Below are 23228 nucleotides of genomic sequence, written 5' to 3'. Positions count from 1 at the left end.
TTTCCAAAGTTAACACATTGTGAATTATATTGATACAAATACAAAAAGAAGTCTAGAACCTTTTAGACATGTTTTTGAAATCTAGAATCAGTATTTACAAGGTACTTACAGGTTCATGCGTGACAGTAGTTAAGCTATCAGTTCCAAACTGCCTTGCCCATTTCAGATATGTTGTCCTTCAAAACCAGGAAAATACAGATATTAAGAGTTGGATTTGCTCTGTGTAAATTCTCATGAAAAATTCTAGTGAAGTTGTTTTTCATTGTCCTGTAAATTATTCACAAACTGACTTAAATAGTAATTAAATGTTCATTGGACCCAGACAGTAAACGGTGATGACTATTATTCTTGGTATACTGAAGGTTAAATGAATTTGTTAAAATTATAAAGAGCTGATTTTGATTTAGAATGATAGTTCTAAAATCAAAATTAAGTCATTTCTTGGCATGGTAAGTGTTACACTAATTTTTTTGTTAAAACCAGAAAATATTTTTCTAAAAATTTAATGGAATCACACTATACAAATGGCAACTAAGTTAAAACAGATGTTCTTCATCCAGCTTCTAATTCATCAATGGGTAGTTTTTTTTTTATTTTACCCCATTCACATATATAAATATGTATGTATTTTCAGTGTTCCTTAAAGAAATCTTCATTTTGCCTGTCATTGCTACCAACCTAATGCTTAAAGAAGGTATTAATATATTAATATGTTAGTTTCTAAACTAAATTTTTCCTTCTAAAGCTTTTGAGAGTTGCAAAATTTGTGAATCCTTCATTTGTTTTTGTTTTTTCCTGTTTTCTTCTGCCCCTCAGTACTTTTACTCCCCCTTTGTTTGGTCCTTATTACCTTCCATAAACCAGATGTTTTGGATGATTCTGTTCCCTTTCCACAGAAATCACTTAAGTATTTGCCATACAACGTCAAGTTTCTTCCTTATTTTGTTTATGAAGAGAGTGTTGACTATTTTAAAAACGACATGTATACAAGCTCTAATAAAATCGCTATTGAAGTTAAAAATAAACCATTAGGTTCACTGACAAGGCAATGAATCTCAGCATTTTATAAAATATTCTAGTTGCTAAATATGTTGCTTGTAAATCTCCAAAGAAACCTAATTTTTAAATGTGTGTTGACGCTGAGTTATTTGTAGTTGACTATACTCAGGTAGAGCGCAGCACCTGGCAGCGTTAAGTAACATGTATAAAATCAAGCGAGCCAGCCATATGTTGGTGATTCGAAAATAATGTGCTTACCTTTCCACAAAAAGAAAATGCCAGGTTAATACTAGCTTTAAATCAAATTATTTTAACCTTAAAATGTTGAAAATACAGGTTTCTATGAAAAGTTCTTTATCTTGCTTGCTTCATGTGATCGGTGCTGTTTATAGAATTTTCTTTTCAAAGAAATTAATGAAAAGTAACCACTTAGAGTTTTCCAGAAGCAATTATTCCTCTTCAGTTCTATCCTAAATTTGTTTCCTGTCCAATTTTCTACAGGGTAAAGTGTATACACATAGTCTTTTATGTGTTACAAGGCTTTCAGGGTGGCTCAGTGGTAAAGAATCCACTTACCAATGCAAGAGACGTGGATTTGATCCCTGGGTCAGGAAGATCCCCTGTAGTAGGAAATGACAACCCACTCCCGTATTCTGGCCTGGAACATTCCATGGACAGAAGAGCCTGACAGGCTATACAGTCCATGGGCTTGCAAAGAGTAAGACAGGACTGAGCACACAATCATATTTTCTAAGCTAAAAATGTTGCAAGTACCCTAACTGAGTTCAATTCAATCGCTCAGTCGTGTCTGGCTGTCTGTGACCCCATGGACCACAGCACGCCAGGCCTCCCTGTCCATCACCAACTCCCAGAGTTTACCCAAACTCATGTCCATTGAGTCAGTGATGCCATCCAACCATCTCATCTTCTGTCCTCTCCTTCTCCTCCTGCCTTCAGTATTTCCCAGCATCAGGGTCTTTTCCAATGAGTCACATCAGGTGGCCAGAGTACTGGAAGTATTCAGCTTCAGCATCAGTTCTTCCAATGAACACCCAAGACTGATCTCCTTTAGGATGGACTGGTTGGATCTCCTTGCAGTCCAAGAGACTCTCAAGAGTCTTCTGCAATACCACAGTTCAAAAGCGCCAATTCTTTTGATGCTCAACCCCACATCAAACTCATTTGATGAGTCCACATCACAAGGATTTCTTTTCCTTTTTTCACACTTCTCTTGTTCCTTCCAAAGCTCCTAGTAATGAAAGGAAGCTCATTCCAGCCCCTCATAGAGCTGTGGTGCTGTAGAAGAAACTTGCCATTCATACCACTGCAGAAAAGTGTTTATGAAAATTCAAAAACTTGGTGGGCTTTGTAAGACAGTTACAGAACATTAAAGTATTTTCTCTAACTGATTAGATATTTTTAACAATATGGATTAATCCATAGGATTTCCAGTAGAGATTTCCAATTTAATAGGAATGACAATAAACTAATAAGGAAGCTCTGCAATGCATACATATGTATATTGTATATATGTGTGTATATATATATATACACACACACACACACACACACACACATAGACACTTACAAGTGCTGTATTTTTTGCCTATAGGTATCATAGCATAATTCTAATTCATCTTCTTAACTATTTTCTATTTATTTTTTAGAACACTGATATTTGCATTTACTGGGGAACAGAAGATGAAGAAGGAAAAGCAGTATATTCACTGAGGATTTTGTCTGCTTGCCACCTCAGCTCTGTGTGTAGAGGAATTCTGCTCCTGTTTCTTATTTGGGAGTTCCCAGCTCTGAGGTCAGACTACGTCATAGCCTGCCTATCTTTTGTCTCATCATTGCCAGCCAGCAGTAATCCTGGTCAGAATGGAACCGTATACCTCTGTCTAATTACTGTGGAAGGTGATAAACCAACACTCACTCACTAAAGTTAGATCTCACTCCCCTGCAGAAAACCATTCCTCAAAGTGAATAGAAACCAAGCCCTCGTGAACACTTCTATTGAACATGACTCATGGAGAAGAGCTGGGCTCTGATGTGCACCAGGATTCTATTGTTCTAACTTACCTAGAAGGATTACTAATGCATCAGGCAGCAGAGGGGTCAGGTACTGCCGTCGACAAAGCGTCTGCCGGGCGTAATGAAGACGATCAGAACTTTAACATTTCTGGTAGCGCGTTTCCCACCTGTCAGCGTAATGGTCCAGTTCTCAGCACACACACGTATCAGGGATCTGGCATGCTGCACCTCAAAAAAGCCAGACTCTTGCAGTCTTCTGAGGACTGGAACGCAGCGAAGCGGAAGAGGCTGTCTGATTCCATCGTAAATTTAAACGTAAAGAAGGAGGCTCTGCTGGCTGGCATGGCTGACAGTGCGCCTAAAGGCAAACAGGACAGCAAGGTACTGGCCTCTCTGCTTCAGTCTTTCAGCTCTAGGCTGCAGACTGTTGCCCTGTCACAACAAATCAGGCAGAGCCTCAAGGAGCAAGGATACGCCCTGAGTCATAATTCTTTAAAAGTGGAGAAAGATTTAAGGTGCTATGGGGTTGCATCAAGTCACTTAAAAACTCTGTTGAAGAAAAGCAAGGCTAAAGATCAAAAGCCCGATACCAACATCCCCGATGTCACGAAAACCCTTATCAGAGACAGGTTCATAGAGTCACCTCATCACGTTGGGCAGAGCGGAACAAAGGTCGTGAGCGAACCCTTGTCATGTGCTGCAAGATTACAGGCTGTCGCAAGCATGGTGGAGAAAAGGGCTAGTCCTGCCACTTCACCCAAACCCAGTGTTGCCTGTAGCCAACTAGCACTACTTCTCTCCAGTGAAGCCCATTTACAGCAGTATTCTCGAGAACATGCTTTAAAGACACAAAATGCAAATCAGGCAGCAAGCGAAAGACTTGCTGCCATGGCCAGATTACAAGAAAATGGCCAGAAGGACATGGGCAGTTTCCAGCTCTCAAAAGGCATATCAGGCCATCTTAATGGTCAGGCAAGAACATCATCAAACAAACTAATGGCTAGCAAAAGTACAGCATTTCAGAATCCAGTGGGTATTGTCCCTTCTTCCCCCAAAAATGCAGGCTATAAGAACTCCCTGGAAAGAAACAATATAAAACAGGCTGCTAATAACAGTTTGCTTTTACATCTTCTTAAAAGCCAGACCATACCTAAGCCGATGAACGGACACAGTCACAGTGAGAGAGGAAGCATTTTTGAGGAGAGCAGCACACCTACGACTATTGATGACTACTCAGATCCCAATCCTAGTTTCACCGATGAGAGCAGTGGCGATGAAAGTTCTTACTCCAACTGTGTTCCCATAGACTTGTCTTGCAAACACCGGATAGAAAAACCCGAACCCGACCAGCCTGTTTCTCTGGATAACTTAACTCAGTCCTTGCTAAACACTTGGGATCCAAAAGTCCCCGAAGTTGACGTCAAAGAAGATCAAGATACCTCAAAGAATTCTAAGCTAAATTCGCACCAGAAAGTAACCCTTCTTCAGTTGCTGCTTGGCCATAAGAATGAAGAAAACATGGAAAGAAACGGCAGCCCTCAGGAAGCACACAGCGATGAGACAAAGTTCAGCACACAGAATTACACCCGGACGTCTGTAATAGAAAGCCCCAGCAGCAACAGGACTACTCCCGTGAGCTCTCCTCCATTGCTTGCATCCACCAAAGCCGACTCTCCCATCAACCTTTCCCAACACTCTCTGGTCATCAAATGGAATTCCCCACCATATGCCTGTGGTCCCCAGCCTGAAAAGCCAGCGAATACCGCCTCGAACCACCTGATGGACCTTACAAAAAGCAAAGAATCGCAGGGGGAGAAAGCCATCCACAGTGAAGGTGCACAAAACTCGGCCACGTTCAGTGCCAGTAAACTGTTACAAAATTTAGCGCAATGTGGAATGCAGTCTTCCGTGTCAGGGGAAGAGCAGAGACCCAGTAAACAGCTGCTGAGTGTAAACACAGATAAACCTCCAGGTATGATTGATAGACTGAATAGCCCTCTGCTAGCCAATAAAACAAGTGCAGTTGAAGAGAAGAAAGCATTCGGCAGTCACACAATAGGTCCTGAACCAGGACTTTCTGGGTCTGAAATAGAAAATCTGCTTGAAAGGCGCACCGTCCTCCAGTTACTGCTGGGAAATCCCAACAAAGGGAAGACTGAAAAGAAAGAGAAGATGCCCTTAAGAGATGAGAGCACTCAGGAACATACAGATAGAGCTTTAAGTGAACAAATATTGATGGTGAAAATAAAATCTGAGCCTTGTGATGACTTGCATCCGCATGCCACGGGCACGCACTTGAGCCATGAGGCTCCGGGAGCCCCCTTCTTAGGGATGGCCCCTCCCATGCAGAGAAGTGCACCTGCCTTACCAACATCCGAGGACTTGAAACCAGAGCCTGGCTCACCTCAGGATTTTTCTTTCTCAAAGAATGGTCTGCTGAGTCGATTGCTGAGACAAAATCAAGACAGTCACCTGGCTGATGAGCTGGACAGCAGTCACAGAAATAGTGAACTGACACTTGTAGAATCGAAGAACCTTTGCATGGTCCCTAAGAAAAGGAAGCTTTACACCGAGCCGTTAGAAAACCCCTTTAAAAAGATGAAAAATAACATAGTCGATGCTGCAAACAGTCACAGTGCTCCGGAGGTGCTGTACGGGTCCTTGCTTAACCAGCAAGAGCTGAAACTTAGTAGAAGTGATCTTGAGTTTAAGCATCCTGCCAGTCATGGTTCAGCCAGCGAAAGTGAACCCAGGAATTGGACCAGAGAGAGCAAAAGCTTCAATGTCCTGAAACAGCTGCTTCTCTCAGAAAACTGTGTGAGAGATTTGTCTCAGCACAGGAGTAACTCTGTGGCTGACAGTAAAAAGAAAGGACACAGAAACAGTGTGACCAACAGCAAGCCTGAATTCAGCATTGCTTCTCTAAACGGACTGATGTGCGGTGCCACTCAGCCCGGCAGTTGCATGGTCAGCAGGACATTTCCATACCCAGGTGTCGGAAAGGCCCCCCGGAGTCCTCCTTTCCCTGAGCACTTGGGCTGCACAGGGTCTAGACCAGAAGCTGGGCTTGTGAATGGGTGTTCCATGCCCAGTGAGAAGGGACCCATTAAGTGGGTTATCACAGATGTGGACAAGAATGAGTATGAGAAAGACTCTCCGAGACTGACCAAAACTAACCCAATACTCTATTACATGCTCCAGAAAGGAGGCAGTTCTGTTACCAGTCGAGAAACACAGGACAGGGACATGTGGAGGGAGCCTTCATCTGCTGAAAGTATCTCACAGGTTACAATCAAAGAAGAGTTACTTCCTCCTGCAGAAACTAAAGCTTCTTTCTTTAATTTAAGGAGCACTTATAATAGCCATATGGGAAATAATGCTTCTCGCCCACACAGCGCAAACGGAGAAGTTTATGGACTTCTGGGAAACATGCTAACAATAAAAAAGGAATCAGAATAAAATGGACCTGCCATCCAACTTTGGATCTTTTTAAAACTAATGAACTTGAGATCTGTATAAATAAGCGCATGATTTGAGAAAAGCATGGTATAATTGAAACTTTTTCATTTTGAAAAGTATTGGTTAATGGTGATGTTTAAATATGCAGACTACTTTTTGCTTCATGTTAAATGTCATGAGGAAGCTGCTGAACTAGCAATTGGTTGGTTGACACCTTCTGTATGCATCAGACAACAACTGTGAGTAGCCCATGAATGATAATTCTTTTTTTAATCACAGATAATAGGCATAAATTAAAATATAAATCTCCATCCAGCAGATTAATGCATTGCTGCCTTTATTAGGGTACTTGATTTTGCTTTTCAGAAGCAACCTACATAACACGTTTTTTAAAGTCCACAGTATTAAATAATAACTCTTTAAAGGGTAATTATTGAATTAAAAAACCTAGTGCTGTTTCATTTCTCATTCAATTCCAAAACAAATTAGAAAAATATATGCTTACATTTTTCACTTTTGCTAAAAAGAAAATTATTTTTGACTCTTGAAAGGGGTTTTGTGATTCCTCAATGTGTCTTCCCTTCCCCAATCCTTTTCAATATTGTGTATTTCTTTAAACCTTGTACTACTTGGTAAAAATTGATTACAATTGGTGGAAGTTTGATAGATCTTAAAAAAAGGCAGATTTCCATTTTTGTATTTTAACTACTTTACTAAATTAATATTCGTCCTTTTACAGAATTAGGAAGGTTAACATTTATCTTCAGATGGTTTCCTAAATAACTGAAATAAGTTGTTTTTAACAAGCAAAATGGCTTTTCTTTGGACAGTTTTCACCATGTCTTATAAAAGCCACTTCTCACCATTTCTGTGGTACCTGTGAGTCTGACGACCAGGGTTTCTTAAAGCTGGACTCAGACCACCTGCGTTAGCACCATCCAGAGCACTTGATTTAAAATGCAGATTCCCAGGCAGCAGCTCCGACCTACCGAACAAGAATTCTCTACTGAGTGGACCTGGGAGTCTTCCTTCTGCATCTTAATACACTCCCTAGGTGTTTCTTCTGCACACTGAAATTTGGATTTTGAAAATTGAAACCACTGCTTATGACTTTTCTCAGAAAACAGGATTGTAAACAAACTATTTGATGCCTATATTTTCCCCAATATAGTCACACGTCAACTCAAAATTTGCAATATTGTACTTCATATTATTACTGTTATATCTTTGGAAATCGGGTTCCGAATCCTTTTTATGACAAAAAAAAAAATTGGGTGGAGGGGACAACTTTCATATCTGGCTCAACATCTCAGGAAAAATATGTGATTACTTGTGTGTTCTAATGAGTAACATCTACTTAATTAGCCTTAGGGATGGAATAATAGGGCCACTTACCAAACTCAGGTGATTCCAGGATGGTTTGGCAACTCCTCCTGAATACATCCTTAACTTCTGTGAAAACCATTGTCCTAAGAACAGTGCTGACAAAGATGAAAATATATATTTCACACCCAAGAAAGGCACTAAACTCAGATTGCTTAAACAAAAAAGTAAAGGGCACATATACACGGCAGAGTTGTACACAGTCACTCCATCAGATCTGTTATTTTAAAATAGTGATTAAAAGTAAACATTGATGTTTTCTTAGAACTTAATTTATTATTGAACCACATGGGGTTTCTGTCTTGAAACACATCCATGTTTTTCAGTTCATTTTTTAGCATCCACAGTTCATTCACCAGTTAGATTTGGTTTTAATTGTGAACCCAGGTAGCAACTGACCTACCAAAAAATTGTTATATAATCAACTATTAATTAGAAGGAAATCTATTTGAAATTGTTCTACTTGAAGTTGTTTCTAAGATTTTTATATTAAAAATGGGCGTTATTTCCTAATATGATCTAAAACCCTAAATGATTATTTTTTTCTCAGAATGATTTGTAAATAGTTACTGAATATATTAAAAAATAATAGGAGTGAATATTATGCTATGTCATGAAAATTCCACTGGCCAGTGAAGATATTCATCTGCATCCCATCTTTATTCTGTGACAGTCTTACTGTCTACACTATATAAGCTTTTAAACAAGTCATTTTTTTTTCCTGCCCTTATGAAAGTTCTAGAGCCTTAGAAGTATGCTAGAAAAATTACCAGTGTTCCCCCTTGGTTAGGGGAAAATGGGCTTTTACAAGGGAGTGAAGTTTAGGTCAGGAAAAAGAAGATCAAGGGCCAACACTGTTTTTTTTTTTTTTTTTTTTCATTCCTTTGGTTGGTCGGTTGGTTGTTTTTTGGTGGTGGATATTGTCAGCAAAGAAATGAAGGTATGTCGTGTATAGATAAACCTGACCATGAGAAGGCTGTTCTGATACTAGAGCGTGTCCCCGATGTGAGTTTAGTATGATCTTAAAGAAGAGTGCCGAGAAAGGGCATACATCCCTAAATGCACTTCGTTTATGCGTATGTAGATGCAAGGATGCACATACACACATTTTCAAGGACTATTTTAGATATCTAGACAATTTCTTCCCAACAAAGTCACTTGTGAAAGGGTACTACAGCTCTCATTGACATCAGTAAGGTAGCGTTACCTGTTTGCTCTCTGCTGCATCTTACAGAAGAGTAAACTGGTGAGAGTATATATTTTATATATATATATATATATAATATGTATATATATATATATTGACTTGTTACATGAAGATGTTAAAATTGGTTTTTAAAGGTGATGTAAATAGTGATTTCCTTAATGAAAAAATACATATTTTGTATTGTTCTAATACAACAGAAAAGCCTTTTAATCTCTTTGGTTTCTGTATATTCCATGTACAAGTGTAAATATAATCGGACAGGTTTAAAAATTGTGCATGTATGTATACAGTTGCAAGTCTGGACAAATGTATAGAATAAGCCTTTTATTTAAGTTGTGATTACCTGCTGCATGAAAAGTGCATGGGGGACCCTGTGCATCTGTGCATTTGGTAAAATGTCTTAACAAGTCAGATCAGATGTTCATCCCAACATAACAGTATTCCATTTCTGGACACGACTTCTGTGGTTTAAGCTTTGTGGAAGAATGCTTTGAATCCAAGGGTCTTAAAACTTTTTAAATCAAGTCAACCACTTTTCAAAGTAAAGAGTTCACACAACTACTTTCATGAATTTTTTAATCCCGTTGGAAACATATACCAGGAGTGTTCCAGTATACTGGAATACAGGCACACTACCATTCATGGTATGAATTCTGGGGTTTACACAACCAATTTTGATGCAATCTGCTCAGTAATATAATTTGTCATTTTTATTAGAAATTTAATTTCTTCATGTGATGTCATGAAATTGTACATACTGCAGTGTGAATTTTTTTGTTTTGTTTTTTAATCTTTAGTGTTTACTTCCTGCAGTGACTTTGAATAAATGAAGGAAAAAATTCATGGTCTCTGGTTTGAAATGATTGTTACTTTTTGGGCTCTCTCTGATTTTCAGATTTTTCGTAAACATAAAAAGTCTCTGGTCATGAGAATAGCACGTCTTCAAGAATGCTTTGCCATTCTTGGAAAGATAAAGAAAAAAAACAAAAGAAGATGGTCTTAGAGTTAATGTGAGACAGGGCAGTGGGAGCATAGCTTGGACAGACCATCGGCTCACAGCCTAGCCTACCCACCCTTGGTTCTGTTTCTTGTGTAACTGGATGGTCATCATGGATTTTTAAAGTGGGAAAAACTTTGTACAGTATTCAAAAATAAAGTTGATTTGATACAAACTTGTTGTAAGATAAGATGTTACTAGGTTTTTATCCAAGTTTCAGTGGGCATTAAATTTTTTCTAAATAAAAGTCTTCAAACATTTTGCAAAAATGAATATGTGTATGTACACATGTATATATCAAATAACTATATGCTGTTAATATATGTATATAGGTAATGAGAGTGATAAGCAATGTATGTGCATAGTAAGTAATAGACATCAGTTTATTTAGAAAAAGGGGAAAAACCTCTATACTTGTGAATGGATGACCTTGGGGGAGGGAAGTTACTTTTACAAATACATTAATAATAATTTTCCCAGAGATGAATCTGTATTTTCTGACACTAAAATAGGCCTATTAAAATTTCAAATTAAAATCTGAAAATTTTGCAGCTCCTCCCTAACAAGTTTATAAACATTGTCTAAAATAATATCCAAGCAATGGAAATACATATAACCGGTCTACATAATTAAAATGTTGAAAAGTTATGCCCTGCTGTCTGTACAGACACTGTCATCAGAACCAGAGATGCATAGCCATGTTTTGTTTATTGATTTAAACAGTGAAAAGGCATAATAAGTACATCATGTAATAAAAACCACCCCAGTTAGTAATTCTTCCTGACTGTAAATTAGTGCGAATGACTTTTAATAATCTAATCAAATTATGATCACCCACACTATGCCAAGTTCTATTTCAAGCTTCTTAATGTAGAACTCTCCTTTACAAAGAAATAATTTTGAAAAAGTTCTTTTTTTTTTTCCCCTACCACTGCTGTCACCAAATGACCCATTTGGTAATAGAAAATAGGTTTTAAATGTTAAGCATGCCATTTTTCGTTTATTCCATCAAGCTTAAGAAGTATCTGACACTAGCACCTTTTAATGCTTGGTGGAGGAAATCTGTTGACCTCATTTAGCATTAATTCACTACTAGATTTCTCAAATTGGTTGGCATAATAATGTTTACAGCATACTAAAAATTCCATCTCCATAGGTAAGTTCAAGACCCCTGCTCTAAAAAACCAGAGTTAATGTACTCTTTAGTTGGTAGCAGAATAATTGGAAATAAAATTCAAATCCCATCAACTAGTCCTGGAGAAGTGCTAATGCCCTTATTTGAGCATCTAAAAGTAAATACATAAGCCTTTTGAACAACAGTCAAATTTTAAAATAGTAGACTGTAGTCAGAAGAGGGTTTCTCAGGCACTCTAAACAGCTTTTTATGTTCTTACTGACAAAGACCTAGAGAACCTTCTGTTTTCCAGTCTTTGTTTTTACTAAACTTCTTGAGGTAAGTGCTTTGAACTTGTAAGAAAAATTTATGATCCTTTTAGGCTATCCATTTGGCTCTTTTTGCTGATATTGCATTCACCTCTGAGGTCACATCTGGAAAAGGAAGTGGCCTAATATTGCTTGGGTTTCATGGCCTGTAGTTTTTGAACACGAGTGGGGCCCAGGAGTAGACCTTCAGTGTCGGTATGTTGTCTGAGATTGTGTTTTTCCCTAGCTAACTGATACGAAATGGTCATTTAAGGATAAAACAGTGAGATGTTGTTAGGTCGCTAAGTCATGCCCAACTCTTTGTGACTCCATGGACTACATGCCCACATGGGCTACAGTCCACCAGGCTCCTCTGTCCATGGGATTTTCCAGGCAAGAATAGTGGAATGGGTTGCCATTTTCTACTTCAGGGGATCTTCCAGACCCAGGGATCAAACCTACATCTCTTACGTCTCCTGCATTGCAGGCAGATTCTTTACCACTATGCCGTGAGGGGGAGCCTCAGAACCGTGAGATGACTTTTCTTGTAATTAGAAAACTGGAGATTTCTCCCAGGACTAGAAGGGTTGTCTCTGGCTGTCATTGGAGCCAATCTTCCCGCAACCTGCAAATTCTTCCAAGACTCATGACACCCAATTGGATGTGCCCTCGAGCCTTTCTGCATCTTGTTGGGTGCCCCTTGACTTCTGACCCTGTCTGCATGTTCACAGTTTCAACTCATTCTCCCACAATTAAGCACCTCTCTTCCCATCACCACCAGTCATTACAGTGTTCAAACCTTCTCAATAAGAATTCAATTTCTTGAGCACATCTGCCTACTTTGCATCAGCACGTTAAACCATTTGACATTCTCTGCCTAAAATACCTCCTCTCTTTGCCTTCTTCTCCCCATCCTTAGTCTTGTAAACTTGTATTTATCTTTAAAACCTACCTTTTCAAAGAACCTTCCGTGATTCCACCAGGCAATGTGTTCTTCAGACCGCTTGTGTAAAGGCAAGAAGTGTAAAGTGTGTTCAAATCCTAATATAAAGCAGTTACTCGGTAAATGTATGCTCAGTCAATGAATCAATGAAAAGTGATTTCTCCTCACACAAAAAATGTAAAGCTGCCTCCCCTGCCCTGGACTGGGAAAAAGAGTAGTTACAACAAGGTAGTTTGTTGTTCAGTCGCTAAGGCGTGTCTGACTCTGCAGCCCCGTAGACTGCAGCATGCCAGGCTCCTCTGTCCTCCACTATCTTCCTGAGTTTGTTCAGATTCATGTCGTCAAGTCAATGATGCCATCCAACCACCTCATCCTCGGCCACCTCTTCTTTTGCCTTCAGTCTTTCCCAACATCATGGTCTTTTCCAATGAGTTCGCTCTTTGCATCGGATGGCCAAAGTTTTGGCCAAAGAGCTTCATGTGTTTCCCTGAAGCAATGCCCAGTCTTCTAGGCCACCTCTAGCCCTAAGGCTCATGATCTCCATAGGCCAAGCCAAGCATTCTGTCTAATCTGGATTCTATCAGCTGAGAAATTCCTGACAGGAAGAGCTGGTTTTTGAGAATCGGAAGGGAACTTAGGCAATTTTACCAATGTAGGTATAATTACCTCTTGTAAGATATCTTCTTACAAAGAGCAGTAAGCTTTAGAATTTTTACCTTGAGCAGAAGCTGCCAAACCTTCCAAACATCACACTGACATAGACCTGAGGCAAGAATCCATGGCCTTTCCTGCCAATCATGAATATGTTCATGTTGCAGAGGACTAAACTCTCCCTAAGTGGAGAAGGAAGTGGCAACCCACTCCAGTATTCTTGCCTGGAGAATCCCATGGACAGAGGAGCCTGGTGGGCTACAGTCCATGAGATCTCAAAGAGTTGGACATGACTGAGCAACTAATACACGCACACAAACTCCTGAACCTCAAGAATCAAAACCAGGCAGAACATGCTCTCTTGATGAGTATGGTACAACTCACTCCTTGATAAGATCCTCATCAGGGTGGGATCTGATTTAGCATTTGGCTGTTTCAGATCCTCAAGGAAATCTGGGTCTCTATGGGTGTAGAAATGCAAGCGACTGGTGCCACATGTGAACTAGGCCGCTGGCACGCATGTTCACATTCATCAGAGGGCTAACAGTGGCAATGTACCTAGAAGACCACATTCCCAGGTTCTAAGAGTATTGGAAAAGTAATACAAATACTCAATGATTCAGCAGGTGCTTAACGAAGGTATGTTATGTCGCTGTGACAACAGGTCCCTCTCTTTCATATGGGTGGGAGGGGGCTGAGAGATAATTTCCCTTTATTCTGATAACAAAATGGATCTAATAAGCTTTTTTTAACTTGCATTTTATTTGTCCAGAAAAATCACACTTAGCGTTTCCAACCCCCAGGTGAAAGAATAAAGTCTTAGATGAAATTACTCATTATATGTCCAAATGGCAGTGGAAAAACCAAATATAGAGCATATTTAGGATAAAGAGATTAGCTTTCAGTGGAGATGAAATAGTTCCCTTTCCCTAGCCAAGTAGAACTGATGACTCATGATCTCTATTTGATAAAAGGCCATGGGGGAAAAAAACAAAGGGGACATTTTTAAGTGAATGTTTTTGTAATTAGAGAAATTGTGGGGAAAGCTAGATGTATTTCAAAGGGGGGCAGACGTTTGAAGCACAGTGTCCCTAATTTTGCTAAGAAAGAGGGGACCCTCCCTAAGCTGTTCTCTACTATGAGCTCCTGTCTAGCGTAAGCAAATCAAGAAAGCTTCTAAGGTGAACTATATTAATAGAATGAGTGATTGAGTGACGTCGGTCAGTCGTGTCCAACTCTTTGTGACCCCATGGACTGTAGCCTACCACGCTCCTTTGTCCATGGGATTTTCCAGGCAAGAGTACTGGAGTGGGTTGCCATTTCCTTCTCCAGAGGATCTTCCAAACCCAGGGCTTGAACCTGGGCCTTCCGCATTGTAAGCAGACGTTTTACCGTCTGAGCTACCAGGGAAGTCCTATTAATAGAATATAATCATACTTTTACTCTCCTCAAAGGTGAGTTTCTTGTGAGTCTGGATATTTAAAATCAGGTGTGTGTGTGTGTGTGTGTGTGTGTGGTCTGTCTCTTCATCCTTGGGTAAGGTTGTAGACTTATGGAACTGGGATATCAGACCAGGAAATATAGAGTGATAAGAGGCTTATGAACATTTCCCCTAAAACCAAACCAAACAGCCAACCTAACACCATCAAAACATACTTATTTACCCAACTGGCCTTAATGAGCAAAACAGTGAGGGTGAGTGATCATGCTAAAGTTGAATTCTAGGACTTCCTTTTGTTCCAAATTATAACTAATAGTAATGTGAGAAAGTTTCCCAGAAGCCAATAATTGGCTTTGAATAGTCAAAGTGCAACTTTCTAAAATAACAGTGACATTGATGCAACTACGTGACTGGGACAATGCGGTACTTAGGAATTGTTTCTGATCATCACCAAGTGAAGTCTTACCGAAACAGGTATAAAAGCCAGAGCACAAACACATCATCTGACTTACCTGATTTCCTTCCTCCATTCCTTCCTTTTCCTCTTTCCTCTCTTTCTCTCTCTCTTGTTCTTTTTTTTTCTAAATATGGAATAGATTTATGGAGATGCAATTCATGTACTGCACAATTTACCCATTTAAAGTGTACAATTCAATGATTTCTAGTATATTCATAGAGTCCCTGCTGCTGCTGCTAAGTCATTTCAGTCGTGTCCGACTCTGTGCGACCCCATAGACGGCAGCCCACCAGGTTCCTCTGTCCCTGGGATTCTCCAGGCAAGAACACTGGAGTGGGTTGCCATGTCCTTCTCCAATGCATGAAAGTGAAAAGAGAAAGTGAAGTCGCTCAGTTGTGTCCGACTCTTAGCGACCCCGTGGACTGCAGCCTACCAGGCTCCTCCGACCATGGGATTTTCCAGGCAAGAGTACTGGAGTGGGGTGCCATTGCCTTCTCCACATAAAGTCGCTAGATAGCTAATATTGTTTCTGTCTGTAGATTTATCTGTTCTGGACATTTCGTATAAATAGAATCATACAATACGTGATCTTTCATGAATGGCCTTATTCACTTAAGCTTAATGTTTTCAAGGTTTATCCATGTTGTAGCATGTATCAGTACTTTCCTCTCTATTATTGCTGAATAATTTCCCACTGTATGTCTATGCCAGAGTTTATCTGTTGATGGATGTTTGGGTTGTTTTCATTTTTAGCTGTTATGAATAATTGTGCTATGAATTTTATTATTGTACTCATCAAAAACAGAGTAGACAGCTAATGAATATTTGGTTTGGCTAATGCCATACATGCAATATGAGGGTATGAAGCCAATGGAATGTAAATGTGGAGGTTCATTTCTGGACTTTCAGTTCTCTTCCATTGATTTCTATGATTATCCTATGCCAACTGGACTTCCCTGGTGGCTCAGACAGTAAAGAATCTACAGTACCACACAATCTTGATCACTATAGCTTTGTAGACATTTTCGAAATCAGGGAATGTGAGTCTTCTAAATTTGTTTTTCTTTTTCAAGATTGTTTTAGATATTGTTGATTTCTTAAATTTATGTGACTTTTAGGACAAGGCTATGAATTTCTGCAAAAATGATAGTCAGAATTTTGATAGGGATTGTATTGAATTTGTATAGATCAAATAGGGAGTATTGCCATTTTAATGAAATCTTCCAATCTGTGAGCATAACGTCTTTCCACCTATTTAGATCTCCTTTGACATCTTCCGACACAGTCACCCTGGGACAACGTTGGTGTTAGCAGGGTCTTCTTTGGAGGACTCTTTCCCTGATCTATCTGTTAAGCTGTCTGCCTCTTCTGGTGATATATCCAGGTATTAGGCTCTACTATCTTCTGATTACTCTTTTTTTTTTTCTTTATAATGCCCTGCGCATAAATATCTCCATTGTCTGACCCAATTTCATTGAGCCCTTTAGCAAGAGTATTTTTTGAGGCAGGTCATTGAGATTTGTTCTGTTCCCCAGAGGACTCTTCATAGTTGTCTCTGATTCTCTCTAGTAAACTAGTTGACCTGTGGTTTAGCTCATTGTTCTCATGGAAATACCAACCTTCTCTCAACTGCCTAACACCAAGATCTTTGTTGTTTTCAAGAATATTTCAGACTTTAAGTTTCTCACACTCTGTTCTAAGTGAGGAGGGAGCTTCAGAACTCTCTGTTCTTATAGTCTGCTGCATCCCCTGGTTAAAATTTCCCCAAGCCACTGTTTGATTGCTTAGGCAAAGACAGTGGCCTGTTTCTCTCAAGAGTAACATCTCTGTTTTTATGAGCTGAGTGCTGGGTGGGGATGATAGCTTTGGGTCTTCTCAGTTGACTACTTGCAGTGGGGAACCTCTACCCTATGAATGAGCTGGGGCTAAGGCAATCAAAGATCCGCATTCTTCCCTGCCACACTTAGAATTGATTGCCTGCCCCTAGAGAAGAATCTCAGTAGAGGAAGAAATTCCTTGACTTTCATTGGCACTCACCTTGAAGGCACTGTGGACAAAAAATATCATCTGCTGTATCAGTAAACAAAGGATGTTATAGCCACCAAGCCAGCAGCCACCAAGCCAACTGTGCACCCTGAAGGGATTCAGGATGGAGAAAAACAGGATACTGGCCCTAGATAGTCAAGGTGCTTATCAATGGAATGATTTCAAGGAGTCCCCTCGCATCTTCCCATATAGAAAAGTGCTAAATTTACTCAGCTGACTCCACAGAGGTGTCTGTTTCTATTTAACTAGCTAATCTTTTGATGGTTTGACTTCCTGGGGCTTTTATTTGTTTGTTTTGTTTTACAGAAACTCCTATATACCCTGGCTCCTCCCTTACCTCTTCAGAGCAGTCCCTCAGTGCCTCCTGGGCTTAAGGCCTCTTGTCTGCTGAATAAAACAGAACTGTCAATGTTTAGTTGGTGTATTTGTTTTTCAGGCAACAGTAGCCTCTGTTTTATAGAACGTTGCCAAGAATGAGAAATGCTGGTGACCTGACCCTTCCAAGGAGATAATGACACCCTTAACAGAGCAGGAGAGGGGCATCCTCATTTTCTTGACCACATCCAGCTTGAAGGGACCTGGGGGGGAGGCGGTCACAAAGAGTCAGACACGACTGAGCAGTCAGCACTTTCACAAGCTGCAGGAGTAGGGAAGGAGTAGGCCATGGCTCAGATGTTGTTAGCAACAGATAATAGATTTTCTTACATAATGTTTCTTCATTTGCTGTGTTCCTTTAGGAAAATTTTCAGAGTGGTTTTTAATTAATTTTACCAGTTACGTTGTTTTGCTGGAGAATGGGTTTGCAGAGCTCCTCTTGGTGCCATTCCCAAAGTAAATCCCTCCTCCTTATCTTTCTGATCAACAAATAAATGCACTCAAAGCCACCTGCCTTCGGGGTAACCTACTTAGCAACTTTGTGCTGCAGCATTTTTTCCTAACCATAGGATGACACATTTCTGGCCCTGAGGACTAAACCACATGCTATTTTGAAAGACTATTTTCTTCTTTCTTATTAAACATAGTTTACCTAAATCTATCTTCTTTCTCCAAGAATTTTGTTTAATTTCTTTTCACATCCTACCCAGGATAATATACTGATTCATAACTCTTCTTGCATGCAATGCTCCACAATCAAACCCAACAGACCAACCTCAGTGCAACAACCTGCCACCACTTTTATATTCGGCTTGTAGTACTTTGAATGGCTCTTTGGTATTTAATTCAGGAAAATTATTCTTTTTTCCTTATGCTTCTTTTAAAATTAAATTTTTGAGCAGTTTCAGGTTTGTATGAAAATTGAGCAGGAAGAACAGAGCTCCCCCACATACCTCCACACCGCTGCCCACTCTGTGTCCCTTCTTACTGTCTTATATTCATGTGGTACATGTGTTACAACTGATGAACCAATACTGATACATTATTTTAACTAGTCTTTTGTTTATAGCAGGGTTCATTCTTTGTTTTATACACTCTATGGGTTTTGATGAACGTGTAATAACATGTACCCACATGAAGAGTATCGTGATATTGGGTTGGCAAAAAGGTTCGGTCAGGTTTTTCCATAACATCTTACAGCAGCACCTATTTTATGAAAATCCTTTAGTTATTTATGATCAACTTGTAGAACAAGGTGGTGGTGGTTTAGTTGCTAAGTCATGTCTGACTCTTGTGATGCCATGGCCTGTAGCCTGCTAGGCTCCTCTGTCCATGGGATTCTCCAGGCAAGAATACTGGAGTGCTTTGCCATTTCATTCTCTGGGGGATCTTCCCAGCACAGGGATTGAACCTGGGTTGTACTGCAGGCAGATTTTTTACCAACTGAGCTACCAGGGAAGCCCCTTAGAACTAGGTACTCACTCATTTATTTGTCCAACCTCAGAAGCTTCTCCTCTTCCTTACAGAAACTGATGTCCTAGGAAAGTCATCCTGCTTCCATATTTCTCATCTATCTGGTCTCAGCATCACCATGTAAAGATCAAGACACAACCAGCCCCTACCTGTGCTATTTGAGCCTGTAAGCAACAGAATCCGAAGTCACCCCTGTACTCCTGCTTGATGTTTCCCACTGCATGAGAACTCTCCCAAGTCCCCATCCCAGACTTGTGCCTTTCCCATTCTTTCTTTCCATGAACATTTTCAGGAACTTCTCAAGAGTTTCTAATTTTCTACATCTTCCCAACACTTATCTCTAGAGCAAAAGAGATGGCATAAAGAGGGGAGAAGGATTCATCATTCTGTCACTGTGGGAATGAGGGGCAAGAAGAAAGGAGAGATTTTGCCCTAGAAGGTTGTAAGTATAATTGCAGTTTCCAGCCCACTTTAAAGGAGAAGTCATGCAAACTAGGGTACAATGGAAAGGAAGACTATGGAATCAAAAGACTGGAATCTGAAGTTCAAATCCACTATTAAATCAGCATGAATTTGTCTTAGCTTCAGATTTTGGGCCTGAAAATTTGTTCACTACCTCTTGACCACTAGATTATTGCTTGGATCACATGATGTGTTATGTATGAAAATATTGTGTAAACTGTTATTCCCCTATTCTCATTTCTAAAAAGGATATTGATGGTTTCATTCTTAATAATTATATTTATTCATAAAATTTAGGGAAATTCAGAAAATTACATGAAGGAAAAAACAAAAATCACCTGTAATTCTACCACCAAGACATAAATACTGTCAGTTATCCCTATTAATATGAAAAGGTATTACGACCTTCTTCTGATCTACTAGTAATCATGTATTTGTATTTAACATTGTCAGGACTATGCTCTGTATATAGCTTATGTCCTTGTGTGGCAGACTGTGTTTTCAAAAAGTGGCTACCACATATCTTCTGGTGCCAAAACCTTGCCTCTGCATCAACACACTGAGTCTTATTTTTCCTCTGTGTTTAAGTGGCAGGGGCTTGCAACTACCTTGATCAATAGAATGTGATGAAAAGATGTTGCATGGCTTCTAGGGCTAGGTCATAAAAGATGAGACAGCTTCTGCCTGGCTCTCATGTTTAGGACCTTGGCCCTTGGAAACCTGGAGGTGTTCTGACCAACGGCATCAGTTGCTGGATGTGTAAGTGACCTGGAGTAGGAGATGGCAACCCACCAGTATTCTTGCCTGGAAAAGTATGGATAGAGGAACCCAGTGCGCTGTAGTCCATGGGCTCGTGAGGTTGCAAAGAGTCCGACACACTGAGTGACTGAGCAAGCACATAAGTCAGCCTTCAGATGATTGCAGCCTTTGAGCTGCTGTAACTGATGCCAAATGGAGTAGAGAAAAGATGTCTCCAGGGAGCCCTGCCCAAATTACAGATTCACATGCAAAATATATATTGTCATGATTTCCTTCACTTAAATTTCACAGGTACATTTTCCCATGTCTAACAATTTTTACGTCAACTTAATATGGCTAAATGACATTCCATGCTGTCGATATTCTATAATTTATTAAAACGCTTCTATATTGTTGCTTTGGAGAAGGGCATGGCAACCCACTCCAGTATTCTTGCCTGGAGAATCCCGTGGAAAGAGGGGTCAACCAGGGACTGAACCTGTGTCCCCGGCAATGGAAGCACAGTGTTCTAACCTCTGGACTGCCAAGGGATTCTCTTCTCACTGACTTCTGAATCAGAGTGAGGATAAGATATCTTTACTTTTTTGGAGACTGATCCTTGCTGTGACAGGGTGTTCTCATCTTTAATTTCCCCTGAATGGCTTGTACCCAAGGAGAAATTTGTTTTTAGTAAGGTGATGCATTCACCACCTATGGTAGGCTGAATGTGGCCCCCATGTGGATGTCCGTATCTTAATCCCTGGAACCTCTGAACATGTCCTAGTATGATAAAATAGTATTTGAAGGTATAATTCAGTTGAGGCTTTTGACATGGGAAGATATTGTGATTATCCAGATAGATATGAAATGCAATCACAAGAGTTCGTACATGTGAGAAGCCAAGGGGTTATTTGACATAGAACGGGAGGCAATGTGACCATGAAGGCAAAAACTGGGGTGATGCAGCCATAAACCAAGGCATGCCAGTAGCCACCAGGAGCTGGAAGGAGCAAGGGACAGTAGCCTCTGAAGGGACGGTAGCTCTGCGAACACCTCAGTCCTGGCCCAATGAAACTGACTTTGGACTTCTGGTCTCCAGCACAGTGAGAGAGTAAATTACTGTTGCTTTAAGTTGCCTAGTAGATACACCATTTGCATGCTGCATAGGAAATAAATGAAACATCATACAAAGGTGTTCATTTTAACACTCCAAATGCTCTTCCTCAAGTATCTTCCTAGGGTAGGTACAGTAAACAGACACAAAAGACATTAGAGCTCTTCGGAGTTTTTGTTTTATTTTTACCTGTGTGGGAAAATTTAAGTATGACGCATTCCCTGTCCTGTGAGAGTAAGAAAGCAAAGATTCTCACACTTGAGTTATTTATATCTTAAGTTAGACACACACATACACACAAACACCCGGAGCAGAGTCCAGATTCCTGAACTCCCTCAAAGTCCCCCTTAAGGTACACGCTTTGAAATGCGTCAGAATTCAGAGCGCATAAACGTGAACGTGCGGTTTGAATCCTCTCCCTTTGGAGATGTAATTGCAGTGCTGGAACGGAAAATAACAAGGACTCACAGATAATAGGGCCCCAAAGATCTCAAAGAAATAGGTTAATCTCACTGTGGATCCTAGCATGTCATAAACCATCAGTGTACACTAGCTTCTCTTTCCCTTCCTTGGTTAAAAATGTCCCTTTATTGTCAAGGTCTAAAAAAAGGCAAGACATAACGAATGAATCTGCAGTGATGTTTGAAAAATAGGCCTTGACACATTTGGAACATACCCACTGTTAAAAATCTGCTGGCTGAGAGAAGCTGATTAGAACCCCTGATGACCCGTGGGGAGTCCCGTCCAGGTGCCTCTTACCTGCTGCTTATCAGCCCTGCCTGGGGCAGCACAGAGCTGAGAGTCTATCCAGTTGCCTCTCATCTCCATGTAAACACCAGACCAGAAGGCACCACTGCTGTTGACAAAAACATGAAGAGAAGGTCAGGCTGGTTAGAAAATATGACTCGGCCTCTTTTTCTCTTCCTAAGCACTGGACTTTAGTTGGGCATCTCCAGTGATGAATGCTTCATCCTTTTCTTAAAATGCCTCAACTTTGGTAATTTTTGTGTAACTCTTCATCTGGAATCAGGAAAGATCCCCTCTACAAACTCTCCCCTGCAGCTCAGAACCAAGAGACACTTAAAATGACCACCTCTGTTCATACACAGATTTAAAATGGAAAGGATAAGTATCTTTTGATACTGATTTCTAACATAATTCCACAGTGGTAAGAGAATCGACACAATGATTTCAATCTCTTCAGATCATGAAATTTTTGCACCTTCTTTTATGTCCCTGGATATGTTCCAGTGTCTCCTGGTTTATAGTCTATGGGAACTTGAATAGAATTTGTACCCTGCTCTGGGGTGAAAATTGTATAAATTTTCAGTCAGTTCAATTCAGTTCAGTTGCTCAGTCATGTCCGACTCTTTGTGACCCCATGAATCGCAGCATGCCAGGCCTCCCTTTCCCTCACCAACTCCCGGAGTTGACTCAGACTCACGTCCATCGAGTCAGTGATGCCATCCAGCCATCTCATTCTCTGTTGTCCCCTTCTCCTCCTGCCCCCAATCCCTCCCAGCATCAGAGTCTTTTCCAATGAGTCAACTCTTCGCATGAGGTGGCCAAAGTACTGGAGTTTCAGCTTTAGCATCATTCCTTCCAAAGAAATCCCAGGGCTGATCTCCTTCAGAATGGACTGGTTGGATCTCCTTGCAGTCCAAGGGACTCTCAAGAGTCTTCTCCAACACCACAGTTCAAAAGCATCAATTCTTCGGCGCTCAGCCTTCTTCACAGTCCAACTCTCACATCCACACATGACCACAGGAAAAACCATGTTGAATTGGTTCTGATTGTTTTTCAAGTCTACTATATCCTTGTACTTTTTTGTCTATTCATTCTATTAATTTTTGAGAGCTTGATATTGAAACTTAAACTTAAAAATTATTTATCTACTTAAAAATAATTGTAATATATAGTGGAGCTATAAAGATAAAAAATAAATAAAATTGAAAGGACAATTCTAACGTTAACCATCGACAAGATTCTGCATTCCATTCCCACATGGTAGACTTTAAATATATTTA

The 23228-nt window shown here is 40.1% G+C and overlaps 1 protein-coding gene across 2 annotated transcripts in view; it reads left to right on the top strand.

Annotated features, from left to right (window-relative positions):
• The window catches only part of NRIP1 (nuclear receptor interacting protein 1), a 108456-nt gene extending 98533 nt beyond the window's left edge, over nt 1-9923 (top strand). For both annotated transcript variants that reach the window (XM_086411846.1, XM_086411855.1), the window contains one exon: nt 2667-9923. In XM_086411846.1, coding sequence (XP_086267972.1) covers nt 3022-6492 — 3471 coding nt within the window. In that variant the 5' untranslated portion in view covers nt 2667-3021 and the 3' untranslated portion in view covers nt 6493-9923. The remainder of the gene's footprint in view (nt 1-2666) is intronic.
• Nucleotides 9924-23228: the final 13305 nt, after the last annotated feature.

This window comes from Bos grunniens, chromosome 1, assembly GCF_055505025.1.
Source record: "Bos grunniens cultivar Pamir isolate PY7600 chromosome 1, Bosgru_T2T1.0, whole genome shotgun sequence".
Classification (NCBI taxonomy): domain Eukaryota; kingdom Metazoa; phylum Chordata; class Mammalia; order Artiodactyla; family Bovidae; genus Bos; species Bos grunniens.
The sequence above is the reverse complement of the archived record's forward strand: the minus strand, read 5'-3'. Positions and strand labels throughout refer to the sequence as shown.